Here is a 21,722-nt window from a genome sequence, read left to right as displayed (position 1 = left end):
GGCAGAGCTTCCGTCTGCTGGTTCACTCCCGAAATGCCTGAAACAGCTCGAGCTGGGCTGGGGCACAGCCAGAGGCCTGGAACTCAGTCTGGGTCTCTCATGGGTGGCAAGCAGTCTGAGGCAGAGGGAGTCCTGGATGGGCCAACCCCAAAGACACGACTGTCTCAGGTCAGGAAGGGAGCAGCTGTTGCTTTGCTTCCTCAAGGTCCAGGAGTCACTGGGTGACAGCACCAGGAGGGACCCGCAGAAGGTTATCTCCCGTTTCACAGATGAGGGGACTGAGGTTCAGACGGGTAAAAGTTGGGGATTGGTCCTGGACACATCGTTGGTGCCAAGTCTGCCCCACCTGTTACCCAGACCTGGGATAGCAAATTTCGCCAGGCACGGGGCCACTGAAAAGGCAAGCCAGTGCTGGCATCTCCATTCTACAAGTGAGGAAATAAACAGGGAGAGGCGGGGTCACTCAGACCCCCGGGTCTGCACGTGGGACCAGAACCAACGGTGATGGGAGCTGGCTGTGGCGTGACCCCCCGAGGCCCGAGCGTCCTGTGTTAAGGGCCCTGAGTGGGTGGTGTGCAGGAGCTGGGCCTGGTGGGCGGCCTCAGTTACTGGGGTGTGGCCTCAGGCGGTCTCAGGGTGAGGCTGCTTTGCAGCCCTAGTGGGGCGTGGCCTTTTTCTGCCTCCTGGCTCACCTGCAACCTGCAGTCTCCCTGGGCTGGCTTTGTGCATCACCACTGCTTCCCTCATCAGAGGCCCAACCACTGGGGGGGCGCTGCTCTTGAACTTGACCCTCTGAAATCGAGCTAAACCTTTTCTCCGTGAAGTTCATTTCTCTCAGGTCCAATCCTTATGAATCCCCCAAGCTATCAGACCACAGGTGGTGGCCACCTCTGCCCCCACCTGTGGCCACAGTAGCTGCCAGCCCACCCCACCCACCTGTTGGATGCCTTCTTGTTGGGCCCCTCCAAGTCGTGCTTGCGGCCCAGGTAGCCCTCCATCTGCACGCTGTGCGCGTGGGCCCGCTGGGCTGGCAGCGTGGCGGGCTCGTCCCCCTCGCTCAGCGGGGTGTCCAGGACCTTAAAGAGGGGCTCCGTGGCGGGCCTCTCGTCTGCAGCAGATTGCTCCTCTGGGCCATCCTGGGGCTGCCCTGGCGGGGGCGGCGGCTGCAGGTCCGGAGGCCACGTTCCCCCTTCTTCCCCCTGCTTGGACACAGGGAAGGAGCACACCTTTGCTATTCCCAGCAAAGTGGGGCCATCAGCAGGCCCGCGCCTGAGCCTGGTCCCTTTCCACCATGCGTACCCACCTGCTTCCTCAGCCTCTGCTCACACTCGGGACTCCATTCCCAGTTCACAGAGGGTGGGTGCCCACCCCCGCCGCCAAGCTAACACAGCAACAGAAGGTTCTTGGGGGAGCCGGAGGGACGCAAGGAATGCCCTCAGGCAGGACAGGTGTGGATACTGCTCGCAGAGCCCAGCTGTGCCCTGCTCTGGGCAGACACTGCAGCCGCGTGGCATGAGAGGGGCCCGTGGGCATTCCTATAAAGGTTTCGATGCTCAGACCAGTTTGAAAACTAGTGGCACTTGGAAGGTGACTGATGGAGCCCTCCTGCTCCCTTCAAAAGGAGTCTGAAGCCCTCGTGCTGTGGGCACCAGGCCCTGGGTGCCCACCCTGGGGACCCTCCTCGGCCTTTATCAGCTCTAGCAGATTCCCCCTACCCTGGCTGGCGTCTGTTGGAAGGGGCGGGGGTCTGAACCATGGCTACAGCTTCCCCAGGTACTGGGAGCTGTGGAAACATATTCTCCAGCCCCACCATCAAAATGCTGAGGTTGCTGGCCTGGGGTGGGCAGCAGAGGGGGAGAATTACTTCCCCAGGGCATCCTGGGGCCTTGCTTGTCATTCTTGTCCCGCCAATGGCCAGGACAAGCACGGAGGTGGTGTCTCCTGGGCGCCGCACAGGCAGCCTCGCCTTCCTGAAGACCCCGGCCCAGAGGCCTGACCACTGGAGGACTCACAGCCTGAAATGGATGCCACCCCACACAGGCCACCTCTGGACACCCGAAGGCCCAAGGACACTGACAGCTCGGGAGGACCAGGGCCACCCCAGGTAGCAAGGAGTCTCTGTTCCTTTCCTGCTCCTCTCCCTGCCCCAGCAAGCGAAGACGGTGGTCAGATGGGGGGTGGGAGTGGGGAGGGTCTCTCCCCGCCATGGGTTCTGCAGGCCGTGGGTCAAACCCGGCATGGAGGTGCTGGGGACAGGTGGAAGTGGGCGCCCCTCTGGGCATCAGGCAGAAACCCCGCCTTAAAGCACACTGGCTAGACTTGATGGGGGCGGGCTCTTGGAATGGGGCGGGGGTGTGGGCTCCATGGAGGTGTTTGAGGGCGTGGTTGGAAGAAGAAAGTTACTCATGTTTGCGACCCATCCAATTGAGACCCTTAGCAAACAGGGCTCCAGGAGAGTTTCATGTCGAGAAAGCCATGGTATGGCTGGGAAAGCTTGTAAACCATTGACCCAGAATTCCAGTGCACAGAGAGGGGAAGTGATCTGCCCAGGGTCCCATAGCCGGGAGGCACAGGAGGAATCAGCCTGGCTGGCCTGGCCTTTGTCATTATCTCTAGGATGCTCATCTCCTCTGGCCTCACAGCTCCTCCAGGGGAGAAGAGGGGCTGGGCTACCCTCATCTCTATACATCTCAGATCGCCCATGGTTGGCCAGCACCAGCCACAGGGACTGGGACCCCTGGCCCTGCCTGGATCGTCCTTTAGAAGGAGAAGAGGCTGGGGAGCCTGGTCTGGGGTCCTTCTGACCATAGCTTGTGGCCATGTAGGGGTGGAGGGAACTGGAAGAGGTGGGGCCTCGGGCAAGGTGGCCAGGTCGTGGGAGGGGTTCACGTGGCTGTCACTGGTCCCCAGGGAGTCCTTAAGGGAGAGAGTTTTATAAAAAGAGCGAGCCTAGCTCCTGTATGTCTCTGGCTTCCCACGTCACCACCTGACCACGCCCTTCCCTGTACGCTAACCACGGTGCCACCCTCCCCATTGCGATGCACTCAAGGAGGGGGGTGGACCCAGCTCTGCTCTGTCAAGTAGGCAGCTTCGTTCTGTTGTCATAGCAACAGAAAAGGGGCTAAGCCAGGGAGGACCCCACTGGACCCTCCCCCACAGCCACCCCCGCCCTTCTCACATGACTTCACCCCACTCCCAGCACTGGTGTCGGTAGAAACCTCTATGCTACAACATCCACCAGACTTAGCTACTTCTCCCTTTGCCCCTCCTTAGAGAATAAAGGTGGGCTTTGGCCAGGACTGACTCCCCACTGAAGTCCACCTTCCCCTATTTCTTCTTCACCTGGCCCATGGTCCTCGGTGGGGACACACAGAGGCCAGGGCCAGTGCCATTGGAAGCTAGGTGGTCATGGGTTGGCTTTGGAGAACAAGGCTGCCCAATGTGAGCCAAGATTTCTCCCGTGTTCTTGGAGATGAATTCAACACATGCTGACCCCTCCCTCGACCAAGGTCAAGGTCGGAAAAGGAGGAGCTGAAGATGAGGGTGGGAGATGGAGGCTGTGGAAGGGGATGCAGATGAGAAAGACGTGGTTGGGGGGCGGAATGAGGGTGGGTGCAAGAGAGAGATGATGGCCTTGGGGACCAATGCTTTCTTCCCATCCTCAGCTCCGAGGGAAGCTGGCTGACTCCCCAGGGAGGAGGCACCTGCAGGGGCTGTGGCGGAGGAACAGGGGGCTTCGAAAAAGGCCACGAGAGCAGAGACTCCTGTAGGCTTCCAGAGGTGTCTGACTCCTGCCCTTAGCCCCCTCCTGCTCGACCACCAGCTGGGACCACCTGCAGGAGCCCGCAGCCTGCTCCCACTGGACTCTCCCCATGCTCCACGTGCACACCCTGTCCAGGGCTCAAAGCCTGGGTGTGGGATCAGACAGGCTGGGAGTGAGCATCCTGCATCTCCAGCATCGCTCGTGCTTCCTGACTGTGTTGGTGACGAGAAGGGAGGGGAGGGACACGGGTGGTCTGAGGCCTGGTAACATAGGCTGGCATCTGCACCCATGGGCTCTGTAATGCTCTTTCAGCCCTATCGGCCCACCAGCTCCCTCCTTGGGGCATGGCTGTGGCAAGGGCCCCAGCTGGCTAGCATGATGACCTCCAAACAAACTTTTAGCTCTAGAGTAGAGGATGTTTGGGACTGAAAAAGGGGTGAGTGGACTCTCAGCCATTGGCAGGTAAGGCCTCAGTTCCTCTTCCTGTGGCCGGAGCAATCCAGGCCCGGAGACGGGAATGGGGGGCCCACATGAATGGGGAAGGCAGCTGGGAGCCCACCCAAAGCATGGAGCTGGGCACGGATGCAGAGGGGCCTGGGAAGGCAAAGGCAGAAGCCCCTAGATGGTGCTACGTAGTGGAAGTTTCTGGTGATTCCCATTTAGATTTTTACAAGGAGCCCACAACCTTGCAAAGACAAGACTTCAAGGAAGACTGTGTTGGGGCATATCAGGGTGGACAGATCCTTTTCTGAAGCCAAAACCATCTCGAGAATTACTCTTGGGTTGCAGTCTGCAGAGGGAGCGGTCGAAGGCAATGCAGCCTCATGCCGCTGGGCAGCCTGCTTGTTGCCTGGGTCCCTCCTGCCACAGCTGTGAGCTGTGGAGGGGCCGGCACTGTGGCATAGCGGGTAAAGCTGCTGCCTGGACTGCCGACATCCTATATGGGCACCAGTTCGAGTCCCGACTGCTCCACTTCCTATCCAGCTCTCTGCTATGGCCTGGGAAAGAAGATAGCCCAAGTCCTTGGATCCCTGTACCCATGTGGGAGACCCGGAAGAAGCTCCTGGCTCCCGGCTTTGGATTGGCCCAGCTCCGGCTGTTGTGATTATTTGAGGAGTGAACCAGTGGAAAGACCCCCCCCCCCCCGCCTCTCTCTAACTCTGCCTTTCAAATAAATAAGTCTTAAAAAAAATGTTCTGTGGCAATCTTTACTATGTGAATCGCAGGCCATAATTTTTCTGGGGACTTTTATTTCCAGCAGTGCCCCTGGGAGGGTGTTGTAGGCAGGCTCAGGGGTATGGGTGTGGCGGGGAGTGCGGTGGGTGAGTGGCACTGATGTGAGAAAACAGATTCTCAGAATTCTAGAGCTGGGGAAAGGTTTTGGGTCATTGGATTTGGCCCCTCCTTTTATATATGTGGAATCTGGGGTCTGGAAAAATGCAGTGATCCCTGGGCTCACACAGCACGCTAGTGGGAGAGCTGGCTTCTGTTTCCCTAATCTGAAAGGCGTATGTCCCAGGCTGGCCAGCTGGTGCTGGGCCCACGGGGGTAGTTGAACCACAGGCATCTAAGTGGTTGCACACAGATCCCCTCCTGTCCGGAGCTGCCTGAGACCAGGTGAGACCTGCACTGGAGATGTGTTCATCCCTGCCTCTTTCTAGACTGGATCTGTCAAGGACTTCCTGGCTGAGTGATGAACCTGTGCTGACCTGCGGCCCCTGGGGTCAGGCTGGTGGCATGCTTTGGGAAGCAAGGCTTCAGGGCTCAATAAGCTGGAAGAAGGGCGGAGAGCGTGGTCCTCCTGCTGCCCCTGGAAGCTGCAGTCCCAGGCCAGCAGAGGGATCGAGGGCAGAGAGTGCCAGGAAGGGACGCTGGACACTGCCCAGGGCCAGAGCAGGCTGCTCGTGTGGCTGAGGTGTAGAGGTCGATGAGATCACTAAGGTCCCTGCTTCCTCTGTGCCACGAGGCAGGCGGCCTGCTGGGGGTTCCCTGCACAGGACACCACCCGGAGGAGCTGGAGGAGATGCTGGCTGTTAGGCCAGGGCAGCAGGGACATCGGATCCTTAAGTGGGAGAATGGCCAGGGTGGGAGCTGGAGTAAGTGCAGTCACTGCCTGCAGAGACCCCCAGGCTCTCGTTTGGGGGACCTGCAGTGGGGTGGGGGGGACCTGCTGCTGGGATCGTGATGTCATGGGGACCAGCAGCGTTGGCTGCTGGTTAAAGGAGATCAGGGAAGGAAACTTCACAGACAGGAGTGCTTTTCAGGATCTTCTAGGACTACAAAGGAGGGATGGCTCCCTGAGAATATTTGCAGTCTTGGAAAGTCAAGTGGAGCCGTGTAATCCTGGCTTTTTAGGGTCCTGAATTACTAGGAAACTGGCTTGGGTAGGGAAGCAAGAAGAGGGTTGGGACCTGCACACAGCTGCGTGCAAATCCCTTCTCTGCACTGAAGGCATGGACGGTGCACTTCTTGAGTCGGCCAGCAGGTGGCGCAGGGACCGCACACCCACAGCTGACTCCCCTTCCTAGGTGGAAAATAACTCCGGCCCTAGTACCGGGAGGTTTTCCCGAGGTTCGGAAGTTGCTTCGGGCATGCAGGCCACAGGGCGCTCTCTCTAAAGGTCACCCTAGCAGGTGAGAACCAGGGCATGAGGGCGCACTCCAGGATCAGACGGTTCAACCTTAGCAATGCTACCCATGAGCTAGGCACCTGTTGGGCCCCAGCGGGTGTGCAGGGGTTCTCAGGGGCCCCAGAGAGTAGTAGTTTGCATGAGAAGACAAAGGGAGGTCTATTGAGTTCAAAGCTGCCAATGAGAGGGAGAGCCGGCAGCTGAGGGCGCACAGGGCCCAGCGTTGCAATGAAAAAGCAGAGGCTGGTGAGGAGGTGGTGGTGGACTGAGGCTGTGGGAGACTGAGGGGCTCTTGTGGGAAGTGGCTCAGGTCCTGCGGCCCAGGGCTCAGGTGCCCGCGCAAGATGACAAGAGGACAAGAAGGGGATGGACTGAGTGAGGGGCGCAGAGAAAGCTGGGGAAGTGGCAAGAGCAGGCACCGCCGCTGTCCCCACACCCACATGGCTGCTGTGCAAGGCCATCAGAACCTGCCGCTGGCAGTTGCGGGCCTGGGGTGGGGAGGGTGGAATTCCTATGTCACCCAGGGGTTGGCAGCAGCTGGAGCGAGCCAGGCGCTGGTTGCACATGATGCTGGCTGCAAGCCCAGTGCCTGCTCAGCCCCCCCACCCCCAGGTGCTGCCCCTCACTGTTCACAAGTGCTGGCTACTTCCCCGAAGCACACACACCTCTAAGATCAGACAAGGGAAAGGTAGGGACTCCAGGGCGCTTGGCCCTTTACTATGGGAAGCTGGCTGTGCAGGCAGTCCAGGAAGAGGGGTGCAGGAGTGGTTCCGGGTGATCACACCCACACCCGGGCAGCTGCTCTCTGCAGTGGCCCTGGGTCCTAGTGACCACCCTCCTACACACACACACACACCTGCCGAACACCCAGCACTTGTGGCTTGGAGGCAGATGGGGATATGTTTGTCTCAAACAGTGACCCCTGGGGGAGGCTCTTTCTCTCACGGTCCCTGAGAGCAATTTAGGGTCCTTACTGGGGGATTTCCTAGCACAAGCCTGGGACTGGGGGTCACCCTGGGGTGACTCGCATCATTGCCAGTGCTGTTTCTGCTCCAGGAAATTCACCTCCTTGGCTCCTGGAAGAAAAGCCCATGTTCCCCCAACAAGGCCACCCTGGAGACGCAAAGCCCCCAGAACCACACGCCCAGGGGAAGGCAGAGGTGTTGGGTGCCCCCACCGGCACCCAAGGCTCCCTTGTAGCCACTGCCCTTGGCAGCAACAGAAGTTCAGCCCAGCCTCTCTTCCCCAAACAGGGCCACTGGCACGCACCCCTGTCCTTTGCCTCCTATCCCACCCCCACCACGGCTGGCGTCTGGCAAAGCCATCAGGCACTTCAGAGCTAAGACCAAGACTGGACGGAGGAAAGAAACCACATTTCCTAGCCCCTGCCTTGGATTTGCTTTGTCATTGACACAGAGGAATGTGCAGAACTTTCTAGAGCCCTGCAGAGACCTAAGGGCAGGAAGATTGAGGGATTAGGTGGTTTGTTGAAAATGCAGGAAGCTTGCAGCCACACAAGGAGCAGAAGTCAGACGTGCTGAACCTCTCTCAGCAGACGCCTACAATTTCCTGCTCGCCCTCACCTGCTAAGGCACTCACCTGCATGCAAGTCTCGGCTTTTGTGTAGGCAGGTCGGACGGGAGGCCATGACAGCTCTGGCACTGTGTGCACACAGGTGCGCGCGCACACACGCACACAGGGGAAGGGAGGACCAGGGGTGGGGCCTGCAGGGGGCCGCCAGCAGGGAGCCAGCATGCGTTAGTACAGGGGTTTCACCAGAAGCGACACCATATGGATCTATGCTACAGAGCCCAACACCAGACCACACACACAGGACCACAGGAGACCCAGCACACAGCTGTCCGACTCCGGGAGAGGAGCGGTGACGGGGCAGGGGAGCCAGCCGCTGGCTTTGTTGGGGGGGGGGGCGGGCAGCGCCTTCTGCAGTGGAGTTGGGCTCCTTCTTCTCTTTCTTGGATCCAAGGTTGATTGGGTACTGATTGCATTGCTCTCAGTTTCATGGAAGGAGCAGCAGCAGGAATCTCTCCAGGAGGCCTTGGGCTGGGTGCTCCTGAGCTTTGCCATGTGGTTTCTTTCTGGTCCCCCACACAGGACAGCTTTCCCATCGGTGGAGTGGCTGGCTTTCTGGGAGGGGCCTCCAATGGCGGGCTCCCCCCTTACCCCAGAGAGAGACTCAGGTCCAATTAGGTTTTATTCCACACCTCCCCCCAGGCCCCTCTGCCCTGCCCTGGTGACATCCAGGTGCTGGGCAGGGGCAGCTGTGGCACACGCGGCTGGTGAGACGGACACGACACACAGGACGGATGGAGTGGCTCAGGTGGTCCCACAGGAGCCCGCACACCCAGGCCACCGCGGCATGCAGACGCGCAAGGATGCACTGGCAGAAGCACAGGTGGGGAAGGGAGGCAGGCAGGGGGCAGCCCCAGCCGTGTCCGCGGTCCTTGTAAGCCCCCGGGTCCTCCGTGCGGGGGCTGCTGCTGGGAAAAAGGGGGGCGAGACGCAGTCCACCATAGCCAGGGACTCAGCCACAGGCGGCCCTGGGAGCTTCGGAACATGCTTTGGGGAGAGAGCTTTTAGCAGCAGCCCAGCAGCGCCCTCTTCTGGGCCTGGTGGGCTGCTGCACCTTGGTTAGGCAGCTGTGTGAGGGCACCCGTGGGGTGGAGGGGCAGGCAAGCTAGCACCTGGGCCCAGGGGGCTTCCGCACAGGGTGGGCTTGCCCTGTGTGCGTTGTTGTGGGGTGGCTGAGGCTCAGGTGAGCTCCCCAGGGCTTCACAGGGGTGGGAGGCATGCAGGGGAGAGCCGTGCCAGCCACATGCTGAATTCCTGCCTGAACCTGGGTGCAGCCCCCAGGGCTACGGGCCTCAGCCTTGACAGGGGTCCTATGGGACCTGTGCCAGCCAGGCATGGGCCCCAGGCCCTGCCAGCTGACCCCAGACCTTCCTTTTCTATAAGGTGGGAGGCTGGGCAGCTGGAAGCCCTTGGAGCTCTGGCCGCTCCCTCACCCCTAAGGTCTGTTCTTGCCTTGGAACCTGCTCCACAGGCAGGTCTGGCCCTGGGAAGTGGGCAGTGCTCTGTGCAGGAGGAGGAGTCCCCACTCCATCGTGGGGCCGGTGGGTGGGCAGGACAGGCCGGAGCGTGGGCGTGCATGTGCGCGTGCAGGGCGTGCTGTGTTGAGGATGGGGTTAGAAGGCAAACAGGGATAAAGTGCGCCCCCTGGTGTGTAGAAGGTGATGTGTTTATACAAGAAAATTTATTCGACTAGATAAAACCAAACTAACCCGGGTCGTCAGTGGCCTGGAGGGACAGTGGCTTCGGGGTGGCAGGGAGGAGGGGCAGCATTCTAGAAAACCTAAGTAGAGAGGTGAACTGCTCCGAGCAAGGCCCCGGGTGGCGCCAGCTCCGGCCAGCCTCCTCCCTCCAGCCCTGGCTGGGCCTAGTAGGGGTGCGCGGGCTCTGGCAGCAGCGACTCCCAGGAACTAGACATTAGGGACAGGAAACTGACCGGGGACGTTCTCTCGGTGGCTGCACGGTGGGGCACGCGGGGCGCCTCCCCCGCCGTCTCACCTTCCTCCTCTTGAGGCCTAAGGAAGACACAGGCTCTCTTTAACCAGCAGCGTCTCTCCAAGGTTCCCGCTGGCACCCACCCGGGAGCGTGCGCCCAGGGTCTCCCTGTCCAGACAGCCAGGGGAGCCTGGACAGAGCAGATCCAGGAGCCGCCCGCAGGCTAACGGGCAGAGGGAAGACAGGTGCCTCAGCGAGGGACAGGTTTCTGTGCAAAGCGGGGCACAGGCGCTGGTACCTGGTGGGAGGGGCCTCCACCCCTCCTTCCCCGAGCCAGGTCTTCCGCTCAGTACGACTCAGGGGAACAGAAGCCCCTCCGATTCCAAGCTCAGGCCCCTCTGGATTTCTCTGACAGGTGGCCCAAGTGTGAAATCTGGGCCCCTTCTCCTCCCCACCCATCCCCCTGGCCTGGCCCGCGGGGCACATGGCCAGCACTCACCCGGGCTCCTCTACGGGTTTGTCCTGGCGTTCTTTAAGCTCAAGCTGGGGGAAGAGGAGACTGGGGGTCAGAGCTGCCACATAGGGGAGCCGTGTTTTCCGAGGGCCCCCCTGGGGCATTGTCTGGAAGGCTGGTGCACCCTGGGGTCCGCTCTCCCGGGGCCATCCTTTTAGTCCTCTACGTTCACGGTCAGCATTTTCTACCCCTTATTTCCTTCCCATTCTCCCCACCTGCCCAGCCACCCAAACACCTGGCCCCTGGTCTGGTGGTCCTGAAGCCCCCCACCCACCCCATCTCCCCAGTGTGGCTGCCCAGCCTCCCAGCACCGGTCCCAGCTCACCAAGGTGGGTTTCTCCAGGGCGGCAAAGCGCTCGGCCCAGCTGCGTGTGGATTTCTCAAAGGCCTCATGCCTCCTGATGAGCTTCTCCACGCTGTCCACCGTGTGGCCGAAGTCCCGGCTGGCCAGGTAGGGCTCCTGGGCGATGAGCCACGCCTCGGCCACAGAGGCATCCCTCGAGAACTGGCACACGTCCAGCCCTGCCACGAGAAAAGCGTCAAAGCCTGGCTCGGCCCGCAGACAGGAGCTCCCCCTCCCCCTAACAGGTGTCCCCCAGTGGTCCCCAATCCCCATGCCAGGGATCAAGCAGTAGTAGTTAGGGTTAAAAACTACATTTACTAGAACAACAACAAAACATGCTGGGATGCACCTCCACGAGGACCGGTCTCTTTCTGGCCCTTGGCTGTCTTGCAGCCCTAGGGGACCAGTCCCAGGCATCTGGGCGCACAGCTCCTTTCTGCTTCAGCCTGACCCTGTACCCTGGCCACAGCCCTGCAGGGACACCAGCTGGGTGTGATGGGGGAGGCGAGGGCAGGGAGCGGCATGCTGGCTGGCAGAGGCCGTGTCCAGCCACGTGTCTGCCAGGATCTGCTGCCTGGACACCTTCAGCCCCAGAGATCTGCCGACGGGTGGTGCTGCTGGGGTCTCTCTCCAGGCTATGGTGAGGACCAAAGCCGCTGTGGGATCGTCCCCCTCTCTGCTGGTGCCTCCCGGATCCCAGGCTGTACTCACACATGTGCAGCCGCTCCCAGCGGGTCTCCCACTTCTCATTCATCTCCTTCTTCCTGGACATCACTTGCTGCAGTTTCTTGCTGATCTGTAGAGACGGAGAAAAGCCCAGGGCTGGAGAACCCCTCTCCCAGTCCAAGGCAGTGCACAGAGGATGCCTGTGCTGCTCACGGGGTCCTGGCTGCTGGTCCTGGTCCTGCTCATTTTTTTTTTTAAAGATTTATTTATTTATTTGAAAGTCAGAGTTACATGGAGAGAGGGTCAGGGAGAGGCAGAGAGATAGAGGTCTTTCATCCATTGGTTCTCTTCCCAGTTGGCTGCAATGGCTGGAACTGTGCTGATCTGAAGCCAGGAGCCAGGAGCTTTTTACGGGTCTCCCACACAAGTGCAGAGGCCCAAGGACTGGGGCCATCTTCTACTTTCCCAGGCCATAGCATTCCCAGGCCATAGCAGAGAGCTGGATTGCAAGAGGAGCAGCCAGGATTAGAACCAGTGCCCATATGGGATGCTGGCACTGCAGGTGGTGGCTTTACCTGCTATGCCACAGCGCTGGCCCCAATTTTTTTAAGATTTATTTATTCGAAGGGCAGAGTGAGAATGAGAATGAGAATGAGAATGAGAATGAGAGAGAGAGAGAGAGAGAGAGAGAGAGAGAGAATGCGCTTCCATTTGCTGGTTCACTCCTCAGATGACCACGACAGCCAGGGCTGGGCCAGATTGCAGGGGCCAGGAGCTCCATCCAGGAGCAGTGGCCCAATCACTTGGGCCATCTTTCTCTTGCTTTCCCAGAGCAGGTGGATTGGAAGTGGAGCAGCCAAGACTAGAAGTGAGGCTCCCATACGAGATGCTGGAGTCACAGGGGGCTCAACACACTGTGCCCCGACTCCGGCCCCCTCGCCTTGCAGCTGTCGGCTGTGCAGCCTGGGACGAGTTCCTGGAATTGAGGCCCCCTGCACCTCCTCTTTGCACAGGGTCACCAACTTCTCAGCAGGCCCACGTGGGGGCTGCTGGGGAGGTTCTGAGCCTGCTGTCTGCACTCAGTAGCCGGCTCCTTCAGGCGGGGAGTGGGCTCGCTCTGGCTTCGTGAATGAAAGACAAGCTCCTCAGAGAAACCACAGCCCCAGCCCCCTCCCGGAATCTGCCTGGGCGGCCAGGGGGGCCCAAGGAGGCACAGGGGCCTTGCCTCGGCCCCACTGCCCCTCTCACCTCCTCCGAGGCCTGGTGCTGCCGCTGCAGCAGGGACTCGCCGAGCTCCTGGCACGCGCTGAAGTTTTTGCTCCGGGTCTCGATCTCAGCTTTGATGCCCTGGTGGTATTTCATGAGCAGTTCCACGGAGGAGACGTCCCTGGGGGCGGGAGGGCAGGCGTGGGAGGGCCCCTCTGGCGCCAAGGCTGCCTCCCACCTGCCTCCAGGAGCCCAGCCCTGGGTCCCTCCTCTCTCTGGCCAGAGAGGGGCATCCTCGGATGCCCCCTCCCCCCACCATGTCTGCTGCTGGTCAGAGGCAGAGGCTGCAGAGACTTTAGGGAGTTCATAGAAAATGCGACTAAAAGATGTTTATTTTGGCCTGAAAAAATTCTGAAGTCTATGTCTCAAAAACCTCCAGAAAATTCATGGGAAATGTGTTCTGTGAAAACACTGTGCATAGATTTCAGATAGTTTTTGTAATGAAATAAACTTTTTATTTTAAACTTTTTTTTTTAAAACTGTATTTGAGGGGCTGGGGCTGTGGTGTAGTGGGTAAAGCTGCTGCCTGCAGCGCCGGCATCCCATATGGGTGCGGATTCAAATCCAGGCTGCTCCACTTCTGATCCAGCTCTCTGCTATGGCCTGGGAAAGCAGTGGGGAATGGCCAAGTCCTTGGGCCCCTGCACCTGCATGGGAGATCATGAAGAAGCTCCTGGCTCCTGGCTTCGGATCAGCTCAGCTCCAGCCATTGTGGCCATCTGGGGAATGAACCAGCAGATGGAAGACACTTTCTTTCTTTCTCTCTCTCTCTCTCTCTCTCTCTCTCTCTCTCTCTCTCTTTCTCTGCCTTTCAAATAAGTAAATCAATCTTTTAAGAAAACCTGTATTTGAGAGAGCAAGCGAATGTTCCTATTTTCTGGTTATCTTTGAAACATTTTAAAGCCTTTTTTCCATTTTATTTATAAGGCAGAGAGCAAGAGAGAAGAGGGAAACAACTTCTATCCACTGCTTTATTCCCCAAATGCCTTGTGACAGCCAGGCTAATGCCAGGAGCCTGGAACTCTACCTCATTCTCCTGTGTGGGAGGCCGGGACCTTCGTACCTGACCCATCATCTGCTGCCTCCCAGGCACACTGGCAGGGAGCTGGATCAGAAGCAGAGGCTGGACTCAATCCCAGGCACTCAGACATGGGGTGCGGGCATACTCAGGGATGGCTTGGCCTGCTGTGCCCCAAAGTCCATCTCTGCCTGGTTATCTTTTAATTCAACTTTTCCATGAACTTTTGCAAGGACCCTCAAAAATTGTGATTATATCAAATACAGCAGAATGGCACACTTTAAGTGGGTGAAGTATGTATGTGCATTGTGTCTCAACACTGATGTTAAGGATACAGACATGGGCCCTGGGACCGGCAGCCTCAGGGCGGAGGCTCGGAGATGGGCCAGCAGTCACTGCTGACCAAACAGGGGGTTGAGGGTCCTGAGCCTGCTGGGCTGGCACAGCCCCCGTGCCTGAGTCCACCTCTCATTACCAATCGGCTCCATCCTGAGCCCTGGGTTTGGTGGCCCCCACGTCCCAGGGCTAGGGGAAGAGCAAGCATCCTTGGATCTGCTCAGCTTTGGATTTGTGAGCATTGCTCCTTTTTTGCTGATGACTGTGGTCACGGCCCCCATGGGAGAGCCCGAGTGACAGACACCTTTCTCTCCTCACTCTGAGGTGGTCAGTCCTCTCAGTGGAAGCTGAGCCACTCCGACTCTGCCAAGACCCAACCTAGATGCAACTCAGGCCACGGGGTGCACCCAAGGACTCCAGTGCACTGCACACACCCTCCAGGGAAGTGCCCAGGATTCCAATGCACTGCACACGCCCTCCAGAGAAGCACCCAGGACTCCAGTGCACTGCACACACCCTCCAGGGAAGCGCCCAGGACTCCAGTGCACTGCACAACCCTCCAGGGAAGCGCCCAGGACTACAGTGCACTGCACACGCCCTCCAGGGAAGCACCCAGGATTCCAGTGCACTGCACACGCCCTCCAGGGAAGCGCCCAGGACTCCAGTGCACTGCACAGGCCCTCCAGGGAAGCACCCAGGACTCCAGTGCACTGCACAGGCCCTCCAGGGAAGCGCCCAGGATTCCAGTGCACTGCACAACCCTCCAGGGAAGCGCCCAGGATTCCAGTGCACTGCACACGCCCTCCAGGGAAGCGCCCAGGACTCCAGTGCACTGCACACGCGCTCCAGGGAAGCACCCAGGACTCCAGTGCACTGCACAGGCCCTCCAGGGAAGCGCCCAGGATTCCAGTGCACTGCACAACCCTCCAGGGAAGCGCCCAGGACTCCAGTGCACTGCACACGCCCTCCAGAGAAGCGCCCAGGATTCCAGTGCACTGTACAACCCTCCAGGGAAGCGCCCAGGACTCCAGTGCACTGCACACACCCTCCAGGGAAGCGCCCAGGACTCCAGTGCACTGCACAGGCCCTCCAGGGAAGCACCCAGGACTCCAGTGCACTGCACAGGCCCTCCAGGGAAGCACCCAGGACTCCAGTGCACTGTACACGCCCTCCAGGGAAGCGCCCAGGACTCCAGTGCACTGCACAGGCCCTCCAGGGAAGCACCCAGGACTCCAGTGCATTGCACAGGCCCTCCAGGGAAGCGCCCAGGACTCCAGTGCACTGCACACACCCTCCAGGGAAGCGCCCAGGATTCCAGTGCACTGCACAGGCCCTCCAGGGAAGCACCCAGGACTCCAGTGCATTGCACAGGCCCTCCAGGGAAGCGCCCAGGACTCCAGTGCATTGCACAGGCCCTCCAGGGAAGTGCCCAGGATTCCAGTGCACTGTACAACCCTCCAGGGAAGCGCCCAGTGTGGCGCCTGGGCTCACCTGGGCCTCTCCTGAGTCTCCATCTGCCGAATGATGCTCTCCATCCAGGAGAGGAGGTCCCGGACCATGCTGAAGAAGCGGAATTTGTCTGCCGTGTCCACCAGCTGGGTCCGGCGCCCGGTGCAGGCATCGAGCAGTGCCTGCCACGCCGCCGACACCTCCTGCTCTTTGTTCTGGATGGCATCAGCCTTCTCCCCGGCGTACGCGGTCTGCAGGCGGGTGGCCACATCCTGGAACTGCTGCACCTGCGGGCGGGGAAAACCAGGTGTCCTTCCCTGCTCCAAGGTGTCACAGACTCACGGCAGACGCCATCGAGGCTCTGCTGGGAGGTGGATCTCCAGCCTCCCACCCAGTGGGTGCTGGAGGGGAAAGACGCCTTGCTTTTTGTTTGGATTATCACCAAGAACCACGATGAAGAGAGGGAGTGTTCGGCACTGCTGTGCACCCTTTATGTTTATTAATCTTCTCTTTTAGAACCACTCCATGCAAGAAGTACTTCAAGGTCTCCTCAAGAATTTTGTGGAGGGACCAACGCGGTGATGCAGTAAGGTTAAGCCTCTGCCTGCGGCGCCAGCATCCCATAACAGTGCCAGTTGGAACCCCGGCTGCTCCACTTCTGATCCAGCTCCTGGCTAGTGGCCTGGGAAGGCAGTAGAGGATGGCCCAAGTGCTTGGACCCCTGTGCCCATGTGGGAGACTCAGAAGAGGCTCCTGGCTTTGGATCAGTCCAGCTCTTGTCATTGCAGCCACTTGGGGAGTGAACCAGCGGATGGAAGACCTTTCTCTCTGTCTCTCCCTCTCTGTAACTCAGCCTCTCAAATAAATAATCTTAATTTTTTTGTGTGTGGAAAAAAAGAAAAGCTTACTTTGGTGAAAAAAATTGAAATGCATGCATAGTGTTTTCATAAATACACATTTCCCATAAACTTCCTATAGATCCTTTGTATGCATGGATTTCAATTTTTGCACTAAAATCCTTTTTTCTTTGAGAGACAGAGAGTACTCCTATTCACTAATTCTCTACCTAAAAGCCCACAACGGCTGGAATTGGACCAGGCTGAAGCTGGGAACTGGAAGCTCCATCCATGGAACCCAACAACCTGAGCCATCTCTGCTGCCTCCGCGGGGCTGAGCTGGAGTCAGTAGTGGAGGTGGGTGTCGAACCCAGGCACTCTCATGTGCACTGGGCCAAATGCCCACTCTAATTTATCTTTTTTTAACTTTTTTTTTTTTTTTTTTTTTTTTTTTTTTTTTTTTTTTTTTTTACAGGCAGAGTGGACAGTGAGAGAGAGAAACAGAGAAAGGTCTTCCTTTGCCGTTGGTTCACCCCCCAATGGCCACTGCAGCCAGCGCGCTGCGGCCGGTGTACCGCACTGATCCGATGGCAAGAGCCAGGTGCTTCTCCTAGTCTCCCATGGGGTGCAGGGCCCAAGCACTTGGGCCATCCTCCACTGCACTCCCTGGCCACAGCAGAGAGCTGGTCTGGAAGAGGGGCAACCGGGAAAGAATCCAGCACCCCGACCGGGACTAGAACCTGGCGTGCCAGCACCACTAGGCGGAAGATTAGCCTAGTGAGCCGTGGCGCTGGCCTAATTTATCTTTTTTTTTACTGCCTATCCAGGGAGGGGCAGTTTCAGACCTTCTTTGAGGTCCCAGGGCAATGAATGAAACCTCACTCCTGAGCCCTCAGGGGGGCCACACCTGTCTCAGGGCTCTGTCTCAGTGGGGCCACACCTGTCTCAAGTTGACAGCCACACACCATGTCCCACCTCCAGCTGGAGGTCCCTCTTCCTTGGTGTGGAAACTCTTGGTCCCACTGGGCCAGCCCAGAACTGCACAGCTGGCCCATTTCTGCTCCCTCCACTGGGAACCTGGGATCTTCCTGGCAGCAGGCACCTTGGCCCTGGCCCTGAGCTCTGGGTGACTCTAGGGACCTGCAGCGGTGCTCCGGGGCCACCCCACTGAGGGGAGAGCGGCCTACATGCATATCTTGGGGTCTTTTCATGTGAAAAGGCTGCGCTGCTTGGGGGCCAAGCAAGTGGGGACCGCAGCCCCAGCACGAGGGGCCAGGTCCTGGCTCCCCCACACCTCTGCATGTTCCTAGGCAACTCATTGTCCCTCTGTGCCTCTCTGCATCTACAAAACACAGACAGCATCAGCGGTGACCCCAGGGGGAGGCTGTAAGGACCCAGGGACTGTCTACCTTGCTGAGAATGGTACTTGGTGTTAGCCAGGTGCTATATCTAAGGGTACTTCTGAAAATTCATGATGGCATTAAAAGATAAGTGCAAAAAATTTTTTGCAAGCAAGCCACACATACAGGAGTCTTCAGAAAGGTGATGAAAAATGCCTGTTAGGCAAAAATGATGCATGGATTTCAACACTCTGCTGCACCAAAATAAAGCTGCCTTTTAATTCCCCTTTTCAGGAATTTCTTGAGGTACCCTCGTACGTGTTACCTAATAATCCCACATGGCTATAGAAGCAGCATTGTCAGGTCATCTTATGCACGGGATTTTTGTGAGGGTTCAGAGAACTACTTCCGAAGCTAAAGAATGCCTGGAAGTCAGACTCCCTGACCTGAGCTGTTGGCTCTTGAAAGAGGTGAAATCAGGGGCCGGCGCTGTGGCACACTGGGTTAACGCCCTGGCCTGAAGCACCAGCATCTCATGTGGGCAGCCGGTTCAAGACCAGGCTGCTCCACTTCCGATCCAGCTCTCTGCTGTGGCCTGGGAAAGCAGTGGAAGATGGCCCGAGTCCTTGGGCCCCTGCACCCACGTGGGAAGAAGCTCCAGGCTCCTGGCTTTGGATAGGCAGAGCTCCAGCCATTGCAGCCATTTGGGGGAGTGAACCAGCGGATGGAAGATATCTCTCTCTCTCTCTCTCTCTCTCTGTAACTCTTTCAAATTAATAAGTAAATCTTTAAATAAAAATAAAAAAGAAAGAGGTGAAATCTCCCGGTACGCAGATTTCTGCAGATTTCCCTTCTAGGAACCAGAAGAGCCCTGACAACCCGCTGGGGGCCTCCAGGAAGGTGGCTGTGGAGAAGGCAGGCACTGGGGGCAGGGGCACAGGTACCTGCACGCCCAGCAGGTGCAGCTCCCGCTCGAAGGCCGTGTGCACCCGGTGGAAGGACTCGGCCGAGCTGGCGTCCAGCCCCACGTCCGCAGGCAGCTCGCGGTGCTTCTCATTGATGAGGCCCAGGATCTCGGTGCCCGTGTAGAAGTAGCGGTGCAGATCGTGGGAGGCAGCCAGCAGCTGCATGCGTGTGTCGATCAGCTCCAGCAGGTCCGCCCACATCTCGTTGAGCCCGTCCTTCCACTCGGCGATGGTGGCTGCCTCGCTGTGGCCCGCGTCAATGAGCCGCTCGATGATGGCATTCACGTTGTCCACCCGCTCCTGCCCGATCATCCCCGTCTCCCGGGCGAAGTCCCGGAACTTGTCCCGGAGCAGCTGCAGGTGGGGTGGGCACACAGGCACTGAGTCGGGTGCTCAGGGACAGGGGGATGTCATTGTGCCCCCTCCCACTGCAGCCACTGCCACCACCCAGAGTGCAAGGGTGGACTCTGGGTGACTCTAGGGACCTGCAGAGATGCACGTGTTGTGTGGCACGCTGGTGGCCGGGGCTACCCCGTCGGCGGGAGGCACAGGCAGTGGGAGCCGCGGCTACTCACAGTGACGTGGTCAAAGTCTTGCCCCATTTCGGGAGACGACGCCACCTGCTCCTTCTCCGCTATCCACTGCTCCAGGTCATCGGCCTCCCTCTTCAGCTGGAACAGGTGGTACATGTTCTCCAGCTTGCGCTTGCGTTCCTCCGCCATGTCCTTTAGCCCCGCGTAATGCTTGTCCACCTGGCCCTGCAGCCTGATGATCTGCTCCCTGCAATTCAAGCCCACAGGGCCTCAGAGCCCACCCATCAAGGACCCAGTTTCTCCCCCAGCCCGGCGCCAAGGATGGGGGAGAAAGGACAGTGGCCAGGGAAGAGGCGGGGGGGGGGAGGAACCCTCAGGTCAGGGTGTCTCAGGGGACCACAGCACTGGTCTTGGATGTCCATCTGGGAGTAGCACCTCCCAGTGCCTGTTGCCCTGGGCAGCTCCAGGTTTGACAAGTGCAAAGGGGGACCTTCTCCGCTCACCTCCAGAGGTGGCTGGCGGAGCCACACTGCCCAGGGGACCCTGCTTAGCTCTTAGGGAAGAGTGGGCACCAGGGGTTCAGTGCTTGGAACCCCCTGGGAGATTTTTGGGGGCTGCTGCAGATCTCATGGCAGTGGATGCATTAAAGGCAGGACTGTGACTGAGGGTGGCCTGGGGAGTCTGGCTCAGTGGGCTCCCATGTATGTAGCTCACGCACAACTCAGCAGTTCTAATGGGTGTAGGCTTCCCCCTCTCACTCCCATATAATGACTTTGCTGAGTCACTGCGAGGTCCTGAAGAACCTTCCAGATCACACGGGGAAGTACAATTGGTCCTCAGCATCTCACAGCATCATCTGACTCTGCAAGATTCGAAGGCTCTCGGTTGCCCCAAGATGGTGGCGTTGCCATTCCGTTCTCTGAGCTTTTGGCAGAGGGGCCCCCAGTGGGCCCCTGTGAAGTTACACCAACGCATACAGTGGAACTGGGTTTTCCCAAACCTCTTATTTTGGGATACGGGCTGGTGGAGGCCCCTGGCCAGAGGCCCACATCCTGCCAAGTTGCCCCAGGAGACACACGCACCCCTCAGGGTGGCCTGCAGACAGCAGGCTCTGGGCCCGGCCAGCCAGCTGCTTGATGTTCCGCCCATATTCCTCCACGGCGCGCTGCTGCCTCAAGTGTCGCTTAAGCATTACAATGGCGCCTTCTTCATCCTAGGGGGCAGTAGGCGGGCGTCAGGGCCAGCGTCCAGCCTGGCCGTGCTCCCTCCCTTGGCAACTGACAGCCCAGCTCCTGGGGGAGACCCACACCTGTTCCCTTCCCTCTACTCTGCTTCCCCAGTAATGTCTGCACCCCACTTTCTTCTCTGGGCTTCCCCCAGTCTTAGCTGATTCCTGCCCTTCCGTCTAGGCCCATGTCCAATCCTCTGGTCCCTATGTCACTCCAACTTCGAGAGAGCCTTGCCCCCTCCCACAGCCGTTCCCTGGCACAGAATCTGTGCCCAAGGCAGTGAAGGAGCCCCGGGTCAGAGCGCCCCGCATCTGGCAGGTGCAGCCCATGGCACAGTGCATGCACTGAGTGGGTGCTCTCAGGGAGGGGCCATCCTGAGAGGGAGGCACCCAGGAGAAGGGCGACTCAGGGGGCTCCTGGAGCATCCACCTCCCTGCACTCACACCATACTTCCAAGGCTCCCCCTCACTGCCCGCCCAGCTCCGTCTCTCTCAGTACCCTGGACAGCAGCCCCTGTTGCGCACACCTCGGGGGTCTCATCAGAGATGACGTAGAGCTCCTGCTCGCTGATCCAGGCCTCGGCCTCGCCCGCGTCCAGGTAGTACTGCTGCGCCTCGTGGGCGTCGCGCAGGCGCTGCAGCCGCCCTGCTGCCGCCTGCTGGAGCGTGTCCCAGGAGCCCTGCAGGTGGCCCAGGCGCTCCTCGATGTCCCCACACTCGATCTCCGCGACCTCCACCAGCTGGCGCCCACGCTGCAGCACGTCCTCGATGCGTGGCGTGTGGCCCAGGATCTCATTCTGCAGCGTCTGTGGCCGGGAGGGAGGGCTCAGGGGCAGGGCCTTCCCACCAACACTGGGGAGGCCATGTCTGCAGCGGCAGGGTCAGGTCTGACACCCTCAGCAACCCCCAAACCCCCTGCTGGAGCAAAGAGGATGACGGTGACAGAACTGCTGACGCTCAGTGTCCCCTAAAGGCCCATGTGTCAGGGCTGGGGCCCTGATGTCTCATGTTAATGGTGCTAGTGGGGACGGGGCTTTGGGGAAATGATGGCATTGGGTTGGGTTGCTCTGGTGGAGGCCCCATGATTGAGTCCTGGTGACTGCATGAGAGGCAGCAGGCTCTCCCCCTGGCCACACGGTAACCTGTGCCATGGTGGTGCTCTGCAGCAAGAATACCCTTGGAGGGGGTGGACCAATGTCTCCATCCCCTCCCCACCCCGATCTTGGGCCATGAACTTCCAGGACCACGAGCTAGACTAAGGCTCTTTCCTTCATGAGTGGTCTGTGTCAGGTATCTCATTACAGAAATGCAAAG

At 59.1% G+C, this 21,722-nt stretch overlaps 1 protein-coding gene across 2 annotated transcripts in view; it reads right to left on the bottom strand.

Moving 5' to 3' along the window:
- Positions 1-21,722, bottom strand: part of SPTB (spectrin beta, erythrocytic) — a 145,225-nt gene that overhangs the window by 3,892 nt on the left and 119,611 nt on the right. The window contains exons 23-33 of one of the 2 annotated variants that reach the window (XM_051838741.2): positions 20,936-21,214; positions 20,263-20,393; positions 19,223-19,427; positions 18,627-19,001; positions 15,549-15,793; positions 12,686-12,824; positions 11,483-11,567; positions 10,754-10,950; positions 10,414-10,457; positions 9,916-9,994; positions 937-1,202 (exon numbers count right to left, since the gene is read on the bottom strand). In XM_051838741.2, the coding sequence (XP_051694701.2) occupies positions 937-1,202; positions 9,916-9,994; positions 10,414-10,457; positions 10,754-10,950; positions 11,483-11,567; positions 12,686-12,824; positions 15,549-15,793; positions 18,627-19,001; positions 19,223-19,427; positions 20,263-20,393; positions 20,936-21,214 (2,045 nt within the window). The remainder of the gene's footprint in view (positions 1-936; positions 1,203-9,915; positions 9,995-10,413; positions 10,458-10,753; positions 10,951-11,482; positions 11,568-12,685; positions 12,825-15,548; positions 15,794-18,626; positions 19,002-19,222; positions 19,428-20,262; positions 20,394-20,935; positions 21,215-21,722) is intronic. The other variant, XM_051838742.2, reaches the window with a different exon arrangement.

Source organism: Oryctolagus cuniculus, chromosome 20 (genome assembly GCF_964237555.1).
Source record: "Oryctolagus cuniculus chromosome 20, mOryCun1.1, whole genome shotgun sequence".
NCBI lineage: Eukaryota > Metazoa > Chordata > Mammalia > Lagomorpha > Leporidae > Oryctolagus > Oryctolagus cuniculus.
The sequence above is the reverse complement of the archived record's forward strand: the minus strand, read 5'-3'. Positions and strand labels throughout refer to the sequence as shown.